At 43.2% G+C, this 16,444-nt stretch overlaps 2 protein-coding genes across 2 annotated transcripts; both read left to right on the plus strand.

The window, feature by feature from the left end:
- The first annotated feature begins 413 nt into the window (after nt 1-413).
- LOC102920168 (uncharacterized) lies at nt 414-4,555 on the plus strand. The gene is made up of 4 exons (XM_042269474.2): nt 414-503; nt 714-1,083; nt 2,803-2,848; nt 4,424-4,555. Exons 1-4 carry the CDS (start codon nt 488-490, stop codon nt 4,472-4,474), a joined length of 483 nt encoding a protein of 160 aa, XP_042125408.1. The 5' UTR covers nt 414-487; the 3' UTR covers nt 4,475-4,555.
- A 7,520-nt stretch (nt 4,556-12,075) lies between these two features.
- On the plus strand, nt 12,076-15,896 carry LOC102927584 (rhox homeobox family member 2-like). The gene is made up of 4 exons (XM_006993615.4): nt 12,076-12,215; nt 12,383-12,758; nt 14,290-14,335; nt 15,716-15,896. Exons 1-4 carry the CDS (start codon nt 12,149-12,151, stop codon nt 15,764-15,766), a joined length of 540 nt encoding a protein of 179 aa, XP_006993677.1. The 5' UTR covers nt 12,076-12,148; the 3' UTR covers nt 15,767-15,896.
- The last annotated feature ends 548 nt before the right edge of the window (nt 15,897-16,444 follow it).

Consider the following 16,444-nt stretch of genomic DNA (forward strand, 5'->3'; position numbering starts at 1 on the left):
TGCTGACTCCCCATGGGAGACCTTGCCTTGGAGGAGGTGGGAATGGGGGTGGGGTTGGAAAGCAGGAGGAGGGAGGAGAGAGGGATCTGTGGTTGGTATGTAACATAAATAGAAAATTGCTTAATAATAAAAAAGAGTAAACTTCATAGGCAACGATGTCTTGTCACAATGTCATGCAAAATAAAAATGTAATGTTCTCGCTACCTGTTAAAAAAAGCCATTTCAGTATCTCTACTTGCCCAGGAACTTTGCCCTCCCTACAAACACATCCTGCTGGTTGAAGCATCAAACTGCTCTCATTTGGGCACTTCAGGGCCCAATACACAGCAACAGGTAATGGGTATGAAGCCAGGACACTACTTCTATAACTGGACACATAGTAATGGGGGGTAGGCTGGAAGAAATCTCTTCCAGGTCAAGGGTCACAGTTCTACTCTATAACGGAACTAGAAGAGGTAACAGCTCAGCCTACAGATGTAGAACAAAAATGAACAGCATCCAAGGTATAGAGTGTTACAAGATCAACTACTTGTTCAGTCTTGGAGTTGATAAGGATGAGGGAATAGGAGGAAATGGTCAGTAATCAGTTGGGAATGGTGGTTTAACAATCTCCATAAGAGTAACGGTTCCACACACTTCCGGCTTCGCTGCAATTTCACACCTACACTGGGCCCTTTCCCAGGTGCCTCAACTTCTTGTTTCCCCACTCCCAGGTTCGAAGGTTTTACCAGCTAAAGAGGGAAGAAATGAGAAAGAGAGTGGAAAGCGTGAGCCAGGGTGGAGAGCCACAGCGGCAGAAGGGGAAAGAGAAAAGGAATTAAGTGGAGAAGGAGGCCACACTGCTGCTGGAGCTGCAGGCCTGGTAGATGACGACATGAACCAGGAAGATGGTGGAGCTGGAGGAGGCCAGGAGAGTGAGCAGCAACCAAAGGAGCTGATTCCTGAGGGTATGGAGGGTGAGAGAGTCCAGTCTGTGCCAAGGCCAGTGCCTCGACGTCGCCTACGCCACAGATTCACCCAGTGGCAGCTGGAGGAACTGGAGCGTATTTTCCAGACCAATTACTTCATCAGCATAGAAGCAAGGTGAGGATTTTTCCGAGCCTGGTGTCCTATTTGAGGGGAGCACGCGCAGGTTCACGATGACGGTTGAGTTTCTCTCTGGTCCCCCACATGCCCTCGTTTTTAAAAACTACACATTATTTTTTAACTTCATTTATTTGGTGGTGTGTGTTAGTGAGCGTGTGTGTGTGTGTGTGTGTGTGTGTGTGTGTGTGTGTACACACACCATTTGGCACATGTGGATGCCAGAGGACACTTGCAGGAATAAGTTATATGGTCCGGGAACATCAAACTCACATCATCAGGCTTTCAGGCAAGTGTTGTTTCCCACTCTGCCATCTTGTCAGCTAGTCACTTGGAAAATTCAGGCCTCTGGATCCTGTCTTCGGCACTATGATTCTAGGACAAGGGTAAGAGTCATGCAAAATTTGAATGAAGGTACTTTCATATAATATGTAAATAAATCAAGTGGAAAACTTCAGGTAATGTCTGCTATATTAGTAAGGTCCTTTTAAAAGAGGTGTACAAGGCTGAGGTATGGTTGGGATAGTACAGAGTGACATCCTGCACTTGTTAAAAGTTTTAATAAATCTGTACATTGGGTATTTTCTTTTAGTTTTTATAATTATAAACTCATTGGAACATTTTTCTCCTTAACCCCCACCTCCATAGTCTCACTATGAATCCCTTCCTGGCCTGGAACTCACATTTGAGGCCAGTAGAGCATACTGGACTCAAACCCCCAGAGACTCACCCACCTCCATTTCCGAAGTGCTGAAATTGGCCAAGCCTGACCCCCCAACTTTCTCCTGATATTTTTGACCTCTCTTTTTTGCCACCTTTTCCACCAAAAAGAATCCATAAAAATGATGTTTAATATTGGACTGAGATCTAAGGCATACTCCAGCTTACCTGGGGTTTTTTCTGTTTAGTCTTATTTTCTAATGGATGATCTCACTCTGTAGTCCAGGCTGGCCTGGTACCTGAGCCTCCCTCATTCTGGGAATTCTGGAAGGGACTGCTGGTATTGTGGAGGACTTTTTTTTTTCATTTTCCTTTTCTGTCTGTTGTGGTTTAAATATTTTATTTCCCAGGTCTAGTGAGATGTTCAGCGGGTAAAAACACTTGTCACCAAGCTGGAGAACCTGAGTTCCATCCTCAGAATCCACATCCATGGTGTCCTCTAACCTGCACATGTTTACTATGGTGCTGGAGCATACAGGCGTGCACACGCACACACAATTAAAATAAATGTAATATTCAATTTTCCCCAATGATCAGCACATTGGATGTCCTCGATAGAAACCCTCATGTGCTCTTTATTTATCCTTCTTCTTTTGAGTTTATCCTTCTGTCCTGACAAAGGGCCTCACACAGGGTTTTGTGTATATATTTGCTTTGTAAGCTTTTTTCTTTGTTTTGTTTTCTTTTGTTTGTAGAGGCAAAGTCTCCTACACCACCACACTCAGTGTTAGGAGCATATCTTTTGAGGTTGTTGGTGTCTGTGTTGGTGCTTTTAAAATTGCTTATTGGGGACATGCATGGGTTTTCACGTCTATAAATGGTACATTAATAATAAAATAAAATTGCTTGTAGAATTTGTTTAAAGCTTCAAAATCTTCAAGGTGAATGTCACAGAAGGTAGGTGTTGGGACTAACATTTTAAAATAAATATAAAATGTCCTTCACATATTATTTCATCCATAATGCTAAATACTGAACATCTGCCATTTTTACCCTCAGAAAACAATTAGCCAGATGGATGGGTGTGAGTGAAGCCACAGTGAAGGTCAGTAAACTGAAGAAAGCCATTTGGCAGCATAGCCATTCTAGAACTTGCTTTATGTCTTGGGCTCTTTTCTCTTATCCATGAAATTATTTTGTTGTTGACATAACACTGTTTCAAAATGATTATTAAGATTTACTTTTCTAATTTTATTATGTGTATGTCTCTGTGTGCATATACAACATGTGTGCAAGTACCTAAAGAATCCAGAAGATGCCATAAATGCCCTCAAGCTGGAGTCACAGGTAGTTGTGATCTACCCACGATAGATGCTAGGAACCAAACTCTGATCCTTTGCAAGAGCCACAAGTGCTCTTAACCACTGAGCATCTCTGCATTCCCCTCAGAATGACTTTTGAGCTTTATTGTCTTTGTGAGTAGAAACAGAATAAGGAAGCCTCCTTACAGAAAGGGCACATTTCAAAATGGAACATAACTTCCTAAAGAAACAAAGAATAGTACAAAACTACTTTTACTCCATAAACACATATATGTTACATATGCATATATCCTATGGATAAGTTACAAACATACACCTTTTTAACTTATAAAATAGGTATATAGTGTTGTGGGATGTTCTCTGTGCTGTGAATGTATTGCTATGATTGATTGGTAAATAAAACACTGATTGGCCAGTAACCAGGCAGAAAGTATAGGCGGGACAAAGAGAGAGAAGTCTGGGAAGTGGAAGGCTGAGAGAGAGGAGATGCTGCCAGCTGCCACGATGAAGAGCAGGATATAAAGTACTGGTAAGCCACGAGCCACGTGGCAAAGTATACATTAATAGAAATGGGTTAATTTAAGATAGAAGAACTAGATAACAAGAAGCCTGCCATAGCCATACAGTTTGTAAGCAATATAAGTCTCTGTGTGTTTACTTGGTTGGGTCTGAGAGGCTGTGGGACTGGTGGGTGAGAGAGATTTAGCCTGACCGTGGGCCAGGCAGGACTGGAGAAAACTTCAGCTACAATATAATATATATACAGTTATATTAATTACATATAGATAAATAAATATATACATACATTCAGTGTATAACTGTCCTTGTAATGCTGATATCCTTTAGGTAGGGTTTCTCTGTGAGTCATACTGGGTTTGTGACATACAAAGGATTCAAATTAGTGTAGCTGGGGGCTCCATGACCCTGAACTATATGAAACACTAAAAATGAAGCATAAATTCTATTCTTACAGGAGCAATTTGAGTGAGGTGATAGCTCACAGGCTGAACCCAGGACTCATAAAGCTGATATAGACACTGGTGTAGCCCCCTGAAAATGCTGCTCACATTCTCCAGGGTGCATTGCAGTACAGAGGGAAACAAGGCATGCAACCTTTGAACACTTTTCCTGGGACTGTTCTGCAGCTCTGGGGTGGAAACCAGGGCCTCCCACATTCTAGGCAAGCAGTGGACCCTGGGCCAGCTCCTCAGCCCCACACAGCATTAGAGTAGGGAGACAGCAGGTTCTTCTGTGGGATCTAAATTATCACTGATATGTAAGGGTACATGATATGTTTTTCAGTTGCAGTCCTATAAGTTTACTACACTGAACCAATTCCTTTTTCTCACTCATTGTAGAGATGGTTTCAGAAGAGGAGAGAACAATACAGGAGATATAAGAGGCTATAAACACTCAGGGGTTCTCCTCCTGCTTCCCAGAACATCTTTCTCTGAAGATTGTGGGGGAGCCGCTCTCACCCAGGTGCCAGATACAGATGACATTTTGCTCTGCCACCAACAATTTGTTATTATACTCTTATCTCCAAAGCACTTGTATTTCAATAAAGATTATGGATTCACAATAAGTATGCTTCATGTGTCTTCTGGTTTAGTCAAGTATGTGTATAAGCTATCAAGGAAATTTCCTTTAGACAGAATAACAAGGCCTCTCTGCATGAGATGAAATTGCTGCTCTACCTTAAGCAGGCCTTTTATATCACAAGACCTTTCCAAGTTGCATAGTAGGTTTTCACTGACCCACACATTCTTTTTTGTTCACCTATCATGCTGGGTTCACCCCTTCTCCTACCATTTAGAACCAAAAATATATAAGAGAGGTGGGACAAGACCCTGGGGAGAGAAAGTGTTTATCTAGACAGAACTGATTCTGGCCATACTCAGAATTTTATTTTAATCCTGATCTCTGAGAAACTTCCTTATAGGACATTCATAGGATTCTTGGGAAGCAGCACAGTGTCTTTTCATTTAGGCTGCTCCACAAACTCTTCTCTTCTATCCCTTTCCATGGCATACACAGGGCTCTTCAGCCACTCTCTGAGAAGTCTTGCTGCTTCTAAAGAAAGAGAAGAGCCCATCCTTTCCAGGCCATAATAAGGCTTCTCTCTATTGTCCCCCAACCCAAACCCAGTAGGCATATTGTCCCTCTTCTGCAGAGCACAAGCTAACTGACACTTAAGATATCTTCTTGAAGGTGGATCTCTGTGAGTTCAAGACCAGCCTGGTCTACAGAACGAGATCCAGGAAAGGTGCAAAGCTACACAGAGAAACCTTGTCTCGAAAAACCAAAAAAGAAAAAAGAAAAAAAGAGAGAGAAAAAGAAAGAAAGAAAGGAAGGAAGGAAGGAAGGAAGGAAGGAAGGAAGGAAGGAAAAAAGAAAGAAAGAAAGAAAGAAAGAAAGAAAGAAAGAAAGAAAGAAAGAAAGAAAGAAGAAAGAAAGAAGAAAGAAAGAAAGAAAGAAAGAAAGAAAGAAAGAAAGAAAGAAAGAAAGAAAGAAAGAAAGAAAGAAAGAAAGAAAGAAAAAGATATCTTCACAAAGTATACATTTCTTGTGATTTCAGAATGAGACTAATACTTCAAATCTTTATTTTATCAATATTGTAACTTCTTAAATAGTTCCTGTAAATGAGATACCCCTTAAAAATTCAAGAAACCCCCAGCATCCTACATTATTGTATCTACCTGTGGCTCTTTGTACCTGGAATCTTCCAGAGTCACAGATGATGTGGAAAGACACTGAGAAGAAGCAGGATGTCTCCATTCCCAAAGCTCACAGTCCCAGTGATTTCATTACTGATGCAGAAGTTGACACTCACCCCACCCCATGCATGGCTGGAATTCCTCAGCAGCTGCTCTGACAGATGCAGACCCCAGATGCCTGTAACTCTTGTTGTGCTCTGCCCCTCACTTCTGGTCCTGGAAACACAGGCTGATGCTCCCAAGAGAGGCCAGAGTGGCATCCTTCACATAAGTGAAAAGAGAGGCTTGGGGTGATGTCTGCTCTCGGGACCTAGAGCACATAGCTAACATGCAGGCATCCAGCAGAAAGCCTCAGTTTCAAAAGTGACTTTTATGATACAAATATACAAAGACAGCACACTAGCGCTGACCCTGTTGTCAGGGACTCAGGTAAGCTAGCCCTGAGGGTGTGAGAGCAACAGAGCTGACCCTGCCCTCCCTCATCTGCCATGCGATGGCATGGATGAGGGAAAGATGCCCTCCCCGCTCCACCCCTTGCTAGGAGAGAGAGCTAGCCCCAGGGTCATGAGTGAGAGAACTGGTCCTGCCCTCGACTGCTGCAGCACACAGGAGAGCACACCCTGCACCCCACCGGGGCAGCACACTAGAGCTGACCCTGTTGCGTAGGGTGGGCAGGTGAGCCAGCCCTGGGGGCATAATAGCAGGAGAGCTACTCCCCTCCCTGTGTTCCCCTGATAGTAATATGGAGAGAGGCCCCCCGCACCTTGCCTGGGCAAAACAGTAGAGCTGGCCCTGGTGGGGTAAATGTGAGTGAGCTGGATCTGAGGGCCTGAGAGCAGGAGAACCGGCTCCCGCCCCCTGCTGCAGGCTGAATTGGATGAGCTGTCCGAGGCAGTGCTAGAGAGTCCATTGGGGTGGTGATGATGAGGGAGAGCTGGCAGGCTGACCAAGCCAGCTACCACCCAGGCCCAGAACAAGGGCTCTGTTGGCCTACCCCAATATCCACCTCATCTATGAACTGTTAGAGCATGTCAAGGGGACGGACCTATAGATCCAAATCAGCAGGATCTCTACGACACAGGACAACAACAAGATGTCCAAGAGGAGCCCCAGTGAGGGCCCATTATCAGTGGTGAAGCAGAAACCACACGCCTCAAACCAGACCAGTGACTTGTGGCAATGAACATTTACAAGTAAAAATGTAGGGACTAAAGGGCAAACTGTGTGACTCAAAGTGCCACAGCACAGCTTCCACGACAAGGTTCTTCTCCTTTTTTGTTTTGTTTCTTTGTTTTGTTTGTTCTTTTAAATTGAGCTTTGTTTTTGGAGGGAGCTTACAAAGGCAGAGGGCAGATGTGATGGGACAGGGAGACAAGTGGGATTGTAATGTATGATGTGAGACCCACAAAGAATCAATAAAAGTTAAAAAAAAAAATCAGAGACCAACTTGCTCACACACTCCAAACCCATGGCAACACTCTAGTCCCAGGATATCCACCCTCTCCCCCATCTTTTCGACTGCTCAGGTACTGCAAGCACATGGTGCACAGACATTCATGCAGACAAAATCCCAACATATAAAATAAAGGTCCCGAGAGCAGACGTCACCCCAAGCCTCTCTTTTCACTTACGTGAAGGATGCCACTCTGGCCTCTCGGGAGCATCAGCCTGTGTTTCCAGGACCAGAAGTGAGGGGCAGAGCACAACAAGAGTTACAGGCATCTGGGGTCTGCATCTGTCAGAGCAGCTGCTGAGGAATTCCAGCCATGCATGGGGTGGGGTGAGTGTCAACTTCTGCATCAGTAATGAAATCATTGGGACTATGAGCTTTGGGAATGGAGACATCCTGCTTCTTCTCAGTGTCTTTTCACATCATCTGTGACTCTGGAAGATTCCAGGTACAAAGAGCCACAGGTAGATACAATAATGTAGGACGCTGGGGGTTTCTTGAATTTTTAAGGGGTATCTCATTTACAGGAACTATTTAAGAAGTTACAATATTGATAAAATAAAGATTTGAAGAAAAATCTAGAAAAATATACAAACAGACAAGTAAAATCCAAAGAAATGTCCCCAAACCTTGATAACAGACAAAACTTAATTCTAGGCAAAAGACTTCAGTGAATCAAAGATCACTTGAAAATCATATAAACTGATATTAAAATAGGGAGGTAATACCTTACTTCCAAATATTATTGAATTTTCTTTATGGTGTTGTGTGTGTTGGTGGGGTATGCATGTGTGTGTTTATGGATGTGGAAGCCAGATATCCATGTCAGGTGTCTTTCTCAATTGTTCTCTACTTCTTTGTTGGGGGTGGGAGGTTCCAGACCAGGTTTCTCTGTGTCACAACCCTGGCTGTCCTGGAACTTGCTCTGTAGACCAGGCTGGCCTTGAACTCACAGCAAAACACCTGCCTCTGCCTCCCGAGTGCTGGGATTAAAGATGTACACCACCACCTCCTGTTCTCTACCTTATTTTTTGAGACAAAGTCTCTCAATGAACCTGGCATTCCCCAGTTCAGCCAGTTAGCCCTGGGGTCTTTGTATCTCCATTCACACCCAGATCTGGGTTTAGAGATGGCTACTGCAATTGCATTACCTGAACTTTTTATGGGAATAAAAGAAAAAAAATACTTGCAAGCCAAATACAGGCATATGATTTATATATATATATATATATATATATATATATATATATATATATATATATATATATATATATATATATATATAGAGAGAGAGAGAGAGAGAGAGAGAGAGAGAGTAGTAGGATACAAAATCAAATTACAAAACCAGATGGTTGTGGCACATGCCTTTAGTCTCAGCACTCAGGAGGCAGAGGTAGGAAGATCTCTGTGAGTCCGAGGCCAGCCTAATCTACAGAGTGAGCTCCAGGACAGCCAGGGCTACACAGTCAAACTCTGTCTCAAACAAAACAAAACAAAAATACAAAACCAGTAGCCTTTTCTATACACCACCAAAAAGCATGCTGAGAAAGAGATCAAGGACACACTCCATTTACATTGGCCCCAAAGAAAATAAAATGTCTACGAATAAACTGAATCAAAGAAGACTTCTCCAATGGAACAAAAATTAATGCCAAATGGACTAAATTGCTAAAGGCCTCAGTATGAAACCCTGCAAGATACCTACAAGATGCATAGGAGAGGACTTTCTGAATAGGGCTCCATTTGCTCAGGAATTAAGACCAATGATTGACAAATGGAAACTCATAAAAAACCTTCTTACAGCAAAAGAAATAATCAAAACTTTTTTTCTAATTCTATGAGGAATGTGGGGATTTTGATTTGGATTGCATTGGAAGCCCTCAAAGTGAATGAGAATCTTTGCCAGCAGTGTATCTGAAGAACAATTACTAGCCATAATGTACAAAGCACTCAAACAAACTAATAAAACCACTAAATTCAAGAAAACAAATGACCCTACTTTAAAAAATGGGCTATGGATCTAGACAGGGAGTTCTCAGAAGAAGAAATAAAAAATAATTAAAGAAAATCTCAAAAAGTGTTCAACATCCTTAGCAATTACAAAAATGCCAATGAAAACTACTTTGAGTGGTTTTACTTTCATCTTGCCCCGTCAGAATGGCTGAACTCCAGAAAAAAAAACCAACAACAAAGACTGGTAATGATATGGGAAAGGGGAAGGTTTGCTCACTGTAGATGTGGCTGCAAAGTGCTGTTGCCACTCTGAAAATCAGTTTGGAGAAGTCTCAAAAAGGTAAAACAAAATCTACCAGATGACCCAGCTACTCCTTGGCACGTGTCCAAAACATCCTATTCCACAGAAATGTGTTCAGCCGTGTTCACTGTTGCCCTATTCATAATAACTTGGAAATGGGAACAACTTAGATGTCCTTCAAGTGATGAATGGATCGTGAAAATGTGGTACATACACACTACACCATAGTACTCAGCTGTGAAGAAAAAATGAAATTATGAAATCTGCAGTGGATGAAACTAGAAAATTATATAGAATGAGATAACCCAGACCCAGAAAGACAAACGTAGCATGGTCTCCCTCATGTGAGAACCGTAGTTCCAAACCTTCAGATGCTGGTACATAACCAGAAAGCAGCAAAGCAAAAAGGGACCATGGGGAGGGGGTAGCACTAGAGAAGAGGGAAATGGGAGTTGGGAGGAAGGTCAATAAACAGAGAGAGAGAGGGTAAAACAACACTAATAATGTCTGAAAAAAAAGGAATTATTTACCTAAAATTACACATAATAAATGTAAATCTATGTGTATAAACACACATACATACGCTTAGAGAGAGAGAGAGAGAGAGAGAGAGAGAGAGAGAGAGAGAGAGAGAGAGAGCTTAGAATAACTTAGGAAAAAATACATTTTGTAAGCTAAGTTATCCCACTCAGGCTGACATTGCTCCCCCAAGAGGCATAGACTATATAACAAAACCCCCAATACCAGGCATAAGAAACCCCATTTCAAGTTGTTGGCCAGGGAGGGCAGTTGGAGAGAGTGAAAAGATCTGAGAATCATCTGGCTACTGCTGTTGCTTTTAGTGGCCTCCCAGAACTGACGGTTAGTCCGTATTGCTGGAGACATGACACACTTCACACACAGGACTTGGAGGAATAATCCAGCTGGAACCCACCTGGAAGCCTCCCCTCCCCCACCCAGGACTGGCTTTCATAGTCTCAGAAGGTGCAATGCAAGCTGCCAAGGGAGAAAAGCAGTCAATAGTCTACCCAGCTATAACTCCTATGTATATTGTAACCACAAGCAGTAAACGGCACTTTTCTTTTCAAACATCCTAGGAACATTTTTGAGGAAAGATCACATGTTAAGACAAGGAGCATGTATCAGTGAATTCAAAATTAAATCAGGTCCCATTGCCTAGTACCATATTTGAAAATGGAGATATTGGAATTTGGGGGAGGAGATGGATTTTTTTTTTATTTAGACAGTGTGCATGTGTCCCAAGCTAGGTTCAAATAAACTGTAGCTGAAGGTGATGTTCTGCTCTTTCTGCCTCTACCTTCTGAATGCTAAGATTACAGGCATTAAAACCTGAGACTCCGGGCTGCCTTATACCATGCTGAGGAGTAGCCATGAATAGTGTTATGCATGCTAGGCAAGGGCTCCATGCAATAAGCCACACCACCAACTCAGAAATGAGTATCTTTGCAATCTCGACCAGAACTAGAGAGTAAAAAATTCTCAGGGTCTGCGCTCCTTGACGGCAGCAGTTTCGGGCTACACAGCAAAGAGCAAAGGGCAGGAAACAACATATGGAGATTTAGTTGGAGATAGTTCCAGAATTCTGAGGTATGTCTTTCAGTGGGAAAAGAACTCCTCCTCAGGCATGCTAGAAAAGGAACTGCCTGGGGATAGAGATATTGGATCTTCGGGGTCCTTTCTAGTCTCAAAGTGACCAGGACATGTTGCGAAAACTTGTCTGCCTTGGGACCAGCCTGACCACATACCAGTGAAGGGGCTGCTTGACAGACAGTTCCTAGATGGAGATCAAGGCCTGGTCTTGACCCTTTGATCATTCAGAGACGGCATTAGAAGTGTATGTGTTCAAGAGAAAGGTGAGGAACCTCAGCACAGATGTGACAATTCTCACAGGCCCACAGTACTTAACAGCACTAACAAGGCTTAACAGTACTACTAAACCCCAATCCATGCCCAAGCTCCTGTAAAGGTAGACCACGCAAATAAGACAGACTCTAAATTCACTTTCTATGAAAACCCAAAGAAAAAGACCCCATGGATAATCTTTATTTCTGTTCTCTGTCAATTAACAGGTGCCTAGTGTGAACTACTAGGCCTTGAGAAGGGATTGTCTCGCTGTGGTTCTGTCTGGCCTGGAAATCACTGTGTAAAACCAGACTAGCCTGGAACAGATCCACTTCTTCTGTCCCCAGAGTACTGGAATTAAAATCATGAAAAAGCACCCGCAAGTAACCAAGTGATAGTCTAAAAACATTTCTCCAAAGCCTCCGGAGTTTTTCTTCTTCAATACAAGTCTGTTGGCACAATTGACCATCACACCTTCCCTAGGAAGATAATTTACCAAGGCAAAGCTGCAACTTGGAGAGTCTCGCGTGCATCCCAAGGACGGTGCCTTCCCTGCAAACACATCCTGCTCATTTCTGACCTAACTTCTCTGTTTTGCACTCCACGGGCTCAACTCGTGGCAGCAGGAGGTCAAATGGGAGCCAGGATAACATTCTCACGATTGGATAGTTAGTAACCTGTACTACTGGCCCCGGGGCAAAAAGAGAGCTCTTCCTGGTTGAGAAGCCCGGGCTTTCGTAGTCGCCAGGAGCTCCAACTCAGAGTCTGCTGAGGCAAGCTGCAAGTGAGCATTCAGGACATGGAGCGCCGAGAGACCAACTACTTGCTTCATGGGGGACTCGATGAGGATGAAAAAAAATCGAATGGTCAGTGCATGTTGGGAATGGTGGGTTGGAGATGTCCATGAGGAGAGGAGTGTCCCACAGAGACGACGAGAAAGGTGCCGTGCACTGCCGGCTTTGCCGCAAATTCACGGCACCATCAGACCACCCTGGGCTCTGACTCTTGTCTTCCTCTGTTTCCCCACTTCTAGGTGCGAACGCACCCATGCTCTTGCCGGCTGGAGAGGGGAGAAATGAGGAAGCGAGTGGACAAGGCCAGCCTGGGCGGGAAGCCGCAGCAGCGGAAGGGGAAAGAGCCCGAGAATTAAGTGGAGAAGGCCCCTCGGCTGCTGATGCTGCAGGCCTCGAGGATGGCGGGAACCAAGAGGGCGCCTGTGGCAGTGACCACGAGAATGAGAAGCAGCCATCTAAGAAGCCGGCTGGAGAGGGCCTGTGGCTTGCAGAAAGTGCGCAGCCAGTGACGGTGCTGGTGCGCCAGCGTTGCTTCCACTACAAGTTCAGCCCGTGGCAGTTGCAGGAGCTGGAGCGGTCTTTCCAGCATAGTCACTACATCAGTGCAGAAGTAAGGTAAGCAGATATCCTGGCCTTTACTCCCTGTTTCCTGGGATGGCTTTTGGCTTTCTCCCTGGTCCTCCTCCTGCCACCCCTTCAAAATTGCTTATTATTTATTCCTTTGTTGTGTTTTTGTTTGTGGGTGTGGGAATGTGTTTCTCTTGGCGTAGGTTTCACTTGACACACGCAGTGGTCAGAATACAACTTGAGTTAGTCTCTTCTCTACTTCCACCGTGGGAGTCCCAGGATCAACCTCAGGCCATCAAGCTGGCTGGCCATCACCTTTACCTTCTGAACTATATCCTCGGCCTCTCTCTTACCCTATCTAAATAAAAACCACTTCCAAAATCAAGGCCGCCAGACTTCCTGCACTAGTGTGCTAGGGTAGGGGTGAGAGTCATGAAAAATGGGTGTCCTGGCTAGTTTTATGTCAACATGACACAAGCTAGAGTCATCAGAGGAGGGAGCCTCAGTCGAGAAAATGCCTCCATAAGATCAGGCTGTAGACAAGCCTGTAAGGTATTTTCGTAATTATTGATTGATCTGAGAGGACCCAGACCACTGTGGATGGTACCAGCCCTAGGCTGGTGGGTCATTCTGGGTTTTAGAAGAAAGCAGCTAAAGGAGCCATGAGGAGCAAGCCAGTAAGCAGCTCCCCTCCAAGGCCTCTGCATCAGCTCCTGCCTCCAGGTTCCTGTCCTATTTGACTTCCTATGCTGACTTCCTCCAATGATGATCTGGAAGTGTAAGCCAAATAAACACCTTCCTCCCTGATTTGCTTTTGGTCATGGTATTTTCATCACAGCAGTAGTAACCCTAAGACAATGGGAATGAAGGTATTTTCATATAGTATTTCAATGAATCAGAGTGGAAAACGTTGGGCAATGTCTTCTATATGAGTAAAGCCCTGTTAAAAGAAGTGTGAAAGGTTGGATGGTTAAAATAATAGAGGGTGACGTTCTCGGTGGAAGGAGGGAACCACCACCCATCAGTTGCCCTTTGACCTGCACAGGTATGCACACCCCTACACCTATGGAATGCATGCACTAACACACACTAAATAAATTAAACAAATAAATGTAACATGTCATTTCCCTGGTGATCTGCAGGCTGGGCATCCTCATGAGTTAATTAAACATTAGAAATCTTCAGATGTTCCGCATTAATCCATATTTTATTTGAGCTTGCCCTTCAATCCTGACAAAAGCCTCACACGGGTTTTTCCTCTTTATGTTTGTTTTGTAGCTTTTGTTTTATTATTTGAGAAAGTCTCCTGATGTTCAGAGCATTTCTTTTGAGGTTTTTGCTGTCAATATTAGTGTTTTTCAAATGCTTATTAGGGATGTGGTGTGTTTTTATGTCCATTAATGGATGATGATAATAAACAAAATTACCAGCAGAATTTTTTAAGCTTCAAAATCTTCAAAGTGAATGTCACAGAAGGTAAAGGATGGGACAAACATTTAAAAACAAATATAAAGTATCTTTCACATATTTTATTTCACCCAAGATGCCCAGTACTGAACCTCTGCCTTTTTGCCCTCAGAAAACAGCTGGCAAGATGGATAGGTGTGACTGAAGCTAGAGTTCAGGTAAGGAGAAGACAATTTGGCAAGACAGCTGTTCTAGAACTTGCTTTGTATCTTGGATACTTTCATCCTGTGGGTGAAGTTGTTGTGTTGTGATATTTTTTTTTTACCTCATCATTTTTCAAAATGACACGTTTTTTAATGTTTTTTTAAACAATTCATGTGTATAGATATGTCTGTGTCTATATGCAACATGAATTCAGGTACCCTCAGAGGCCAGAAGAGGTTGTCAAGTCCCCTGGAGCTTGAATTAAAGGTAGTCATGAGCTACTTTATATAGGTGATGGGAGCCAAACTTGGGTCCTCTACAGGAGCAGCAAGTGCTTTTAACTCTTAGAGATCTCTACAGCCCCCTTAAAATGACTTTTAAGCTTTATCCTCTTTGTGCGTATAAAATGGATTAAGAAAATACAATCCACTTAAAATGGCTCATTTCAAGATGAAGCACAACTTCCAAAAAGAACACACTCCTTAGACACGTATGTATCACACATACATGTGTCCTGTAGATAATTATGAATGTGTGTTTTAGCATATAAGATATGTATACATTCTATGAATTAATAATTGTATTAATAATATATTGATATAGAAATGTGTGTGTAACTCCTTGTAACACTAATATTCTTAAGAATGTCTCTGTGGAGACATCCCACTGAAGTTATGAAATATATATTATTCAAATTAACTCAAATTAACTTATTTGAATTAATTTGAAAAGAATCAGAGAGTTCCGTGATCCTAAATTGTATTTTTTTTTTTTTTGGTTTTTTTGAGACAGGGTTTCTCTGTGTAGTTTTGGTGCCTGTTCTGGAGTTCACTCTGTAGACCAGGCTGGGCTGGAACTAACAGAGATCCGCCCACCTCTGCCTGCTGAGTGCTGGGATCCTAAATTATTTGAAATACTGAAAACTAAGCATAGATTTATCCTTACAGGAGTAATTTGGGTGTGTGGATAGTGGACAGTCAGAACCCGGCACTGATAATGTTGATGTAAACTTGGTTAAACAGAGACTGAAGGGAATGGGAAAGCAGAGTCCAAATGCCTGGTCCCTCTGCTGTTTTGAAGCATCTGGTGAAGCCACACAGATAAGGACACCCAGACCCTTAATTATCTGAAGCACGCTGGTGCATCTCCCTGAAAATCCTGCTGACTTCCTCGATAGTGAATTACTGTAGGAAGCAGGGAAGGGCATGCAACGTTTGGACATTTGTCTGGGGACTATTTTGCAGTCCTGGGGTGGATACCAGGCCCTCCCACATTTTAGACAGCAGGTTCTTCTGTGTAATCTAAATTATAGAGGGCAGCTAATGTTACATGGTGTGTTTTCTGATTATTATCGTGATTACTCTACTGAATCGATTTTTTTTTCTGGCTTGTAGAATTGGTTTAAGGGGAGACGAGAACAATACAGGAGAGATCAGAAGCTATAAATGCTCAGAGGTGCTTCTTTCCCCGAAGACTGTGGAGGAATTCTAGCCAGATGCTCATAAGCTTTTGCTGACACTAACGCTCTTATACCCTCAGCATCTGCATTTTCAATAAAGGTGTGACTTCTCTGTACATTTGCTCCATTTGTTTTCAAGAATTAGCAAGACGGCTGTGTAAACTATCAAGGACCTGTCATTTAAACCCAATGACAAGGTCTCTTTCCAAAAAATGCACCACTGAGTCAGCATCAGTATACCCTGAATCCTGCCGGTGTTTCCCAAGTACCATAGTAGGTTTGCACTGCCTCATTCATTCTTTTCCACCCCACTATCATCTGTTCCCCCACTCTTAACTTGACAGACCACAAATGTAGAAGAAGGGGAGGACAAGTCCCTGGGAAGAAACAGTCTTTCCCAAAAGCAGAGCTAATTCTGCCCATCCTGGGAATCTGGTTCTAACCTTGGACTCTGACAGAAACCTTCTAAGAGAATATTCAAAGACTTCTTGGGAAACAGGTAGCAAAAGGCTACCTTTCTGCTCCAATTCTCTCCACTGCCCTCCCACTGTATGAAGCACTCGGGGAACTTAGGAGTGACTCTGCCAGAGATCTGTGCTTCAAAAAGAACACTAGAATCCATCCCATCCAGTCTGCAGCGGGGTTTCCATCTCTTTTGTGTCCT

Source organism: Peromyscus maniculatus, chromosome X, assembly GCF_049852395.1.
Source record: "Peromyscus maniculatus bairdii isolate BWxNUB_F1_BW_parent chromosome X, HU_Pman_BW_mat_3.1, whole genome shotgun sequence".
Taxonomy (NCBI): Eukaryota; Metazoa; Chordata; class Mammalia; order Rodentia; family Cricetidae; genus Peromyscus; species Peromyscus maniculatus.

Bases quoted from the DNA above. Each gene is read 5' to 3' on its own strand.
- LOC102927584 (XM_006993615.4), top strand. From the start codon at position 12,149: ATGGAGCGCCGAGAGACCAACTACTTGCTTCATGGGGGACTCGATGAG. The intron at 12,759-14,289 runs GTAAGCAGATAT...TTTTGCCCTCAG, and splicing joins TACATCAGTGCAGAAGTAAG to AAAACAGCTGGCAAGATGGA. The intron at 14,336-15,715 runs GTAAGGAGAAGA...TCTGGCTTGTAG, and splicing joins TGACTGAAGCTAGAGTTCAG to AATTGGTTTAAGGGGAGACG.
- LOC102920168 (XM_042269474.2), top strand. The intron at 1,084-2,802 runs GTGAGGATTTTT...TTTTACCCTCAG, and splicing joins TTCATCAGCATAGAAGCAAG to AAAACAATTAGCCAGATGGA. The intron at 2,849-4,423 runs GTCAGTAAACTG...CACTCATTGTAG, and splicing joins TGAGTGAAGCCACAGTGAAG to AGATGGTTTCAGAAGAGGAG.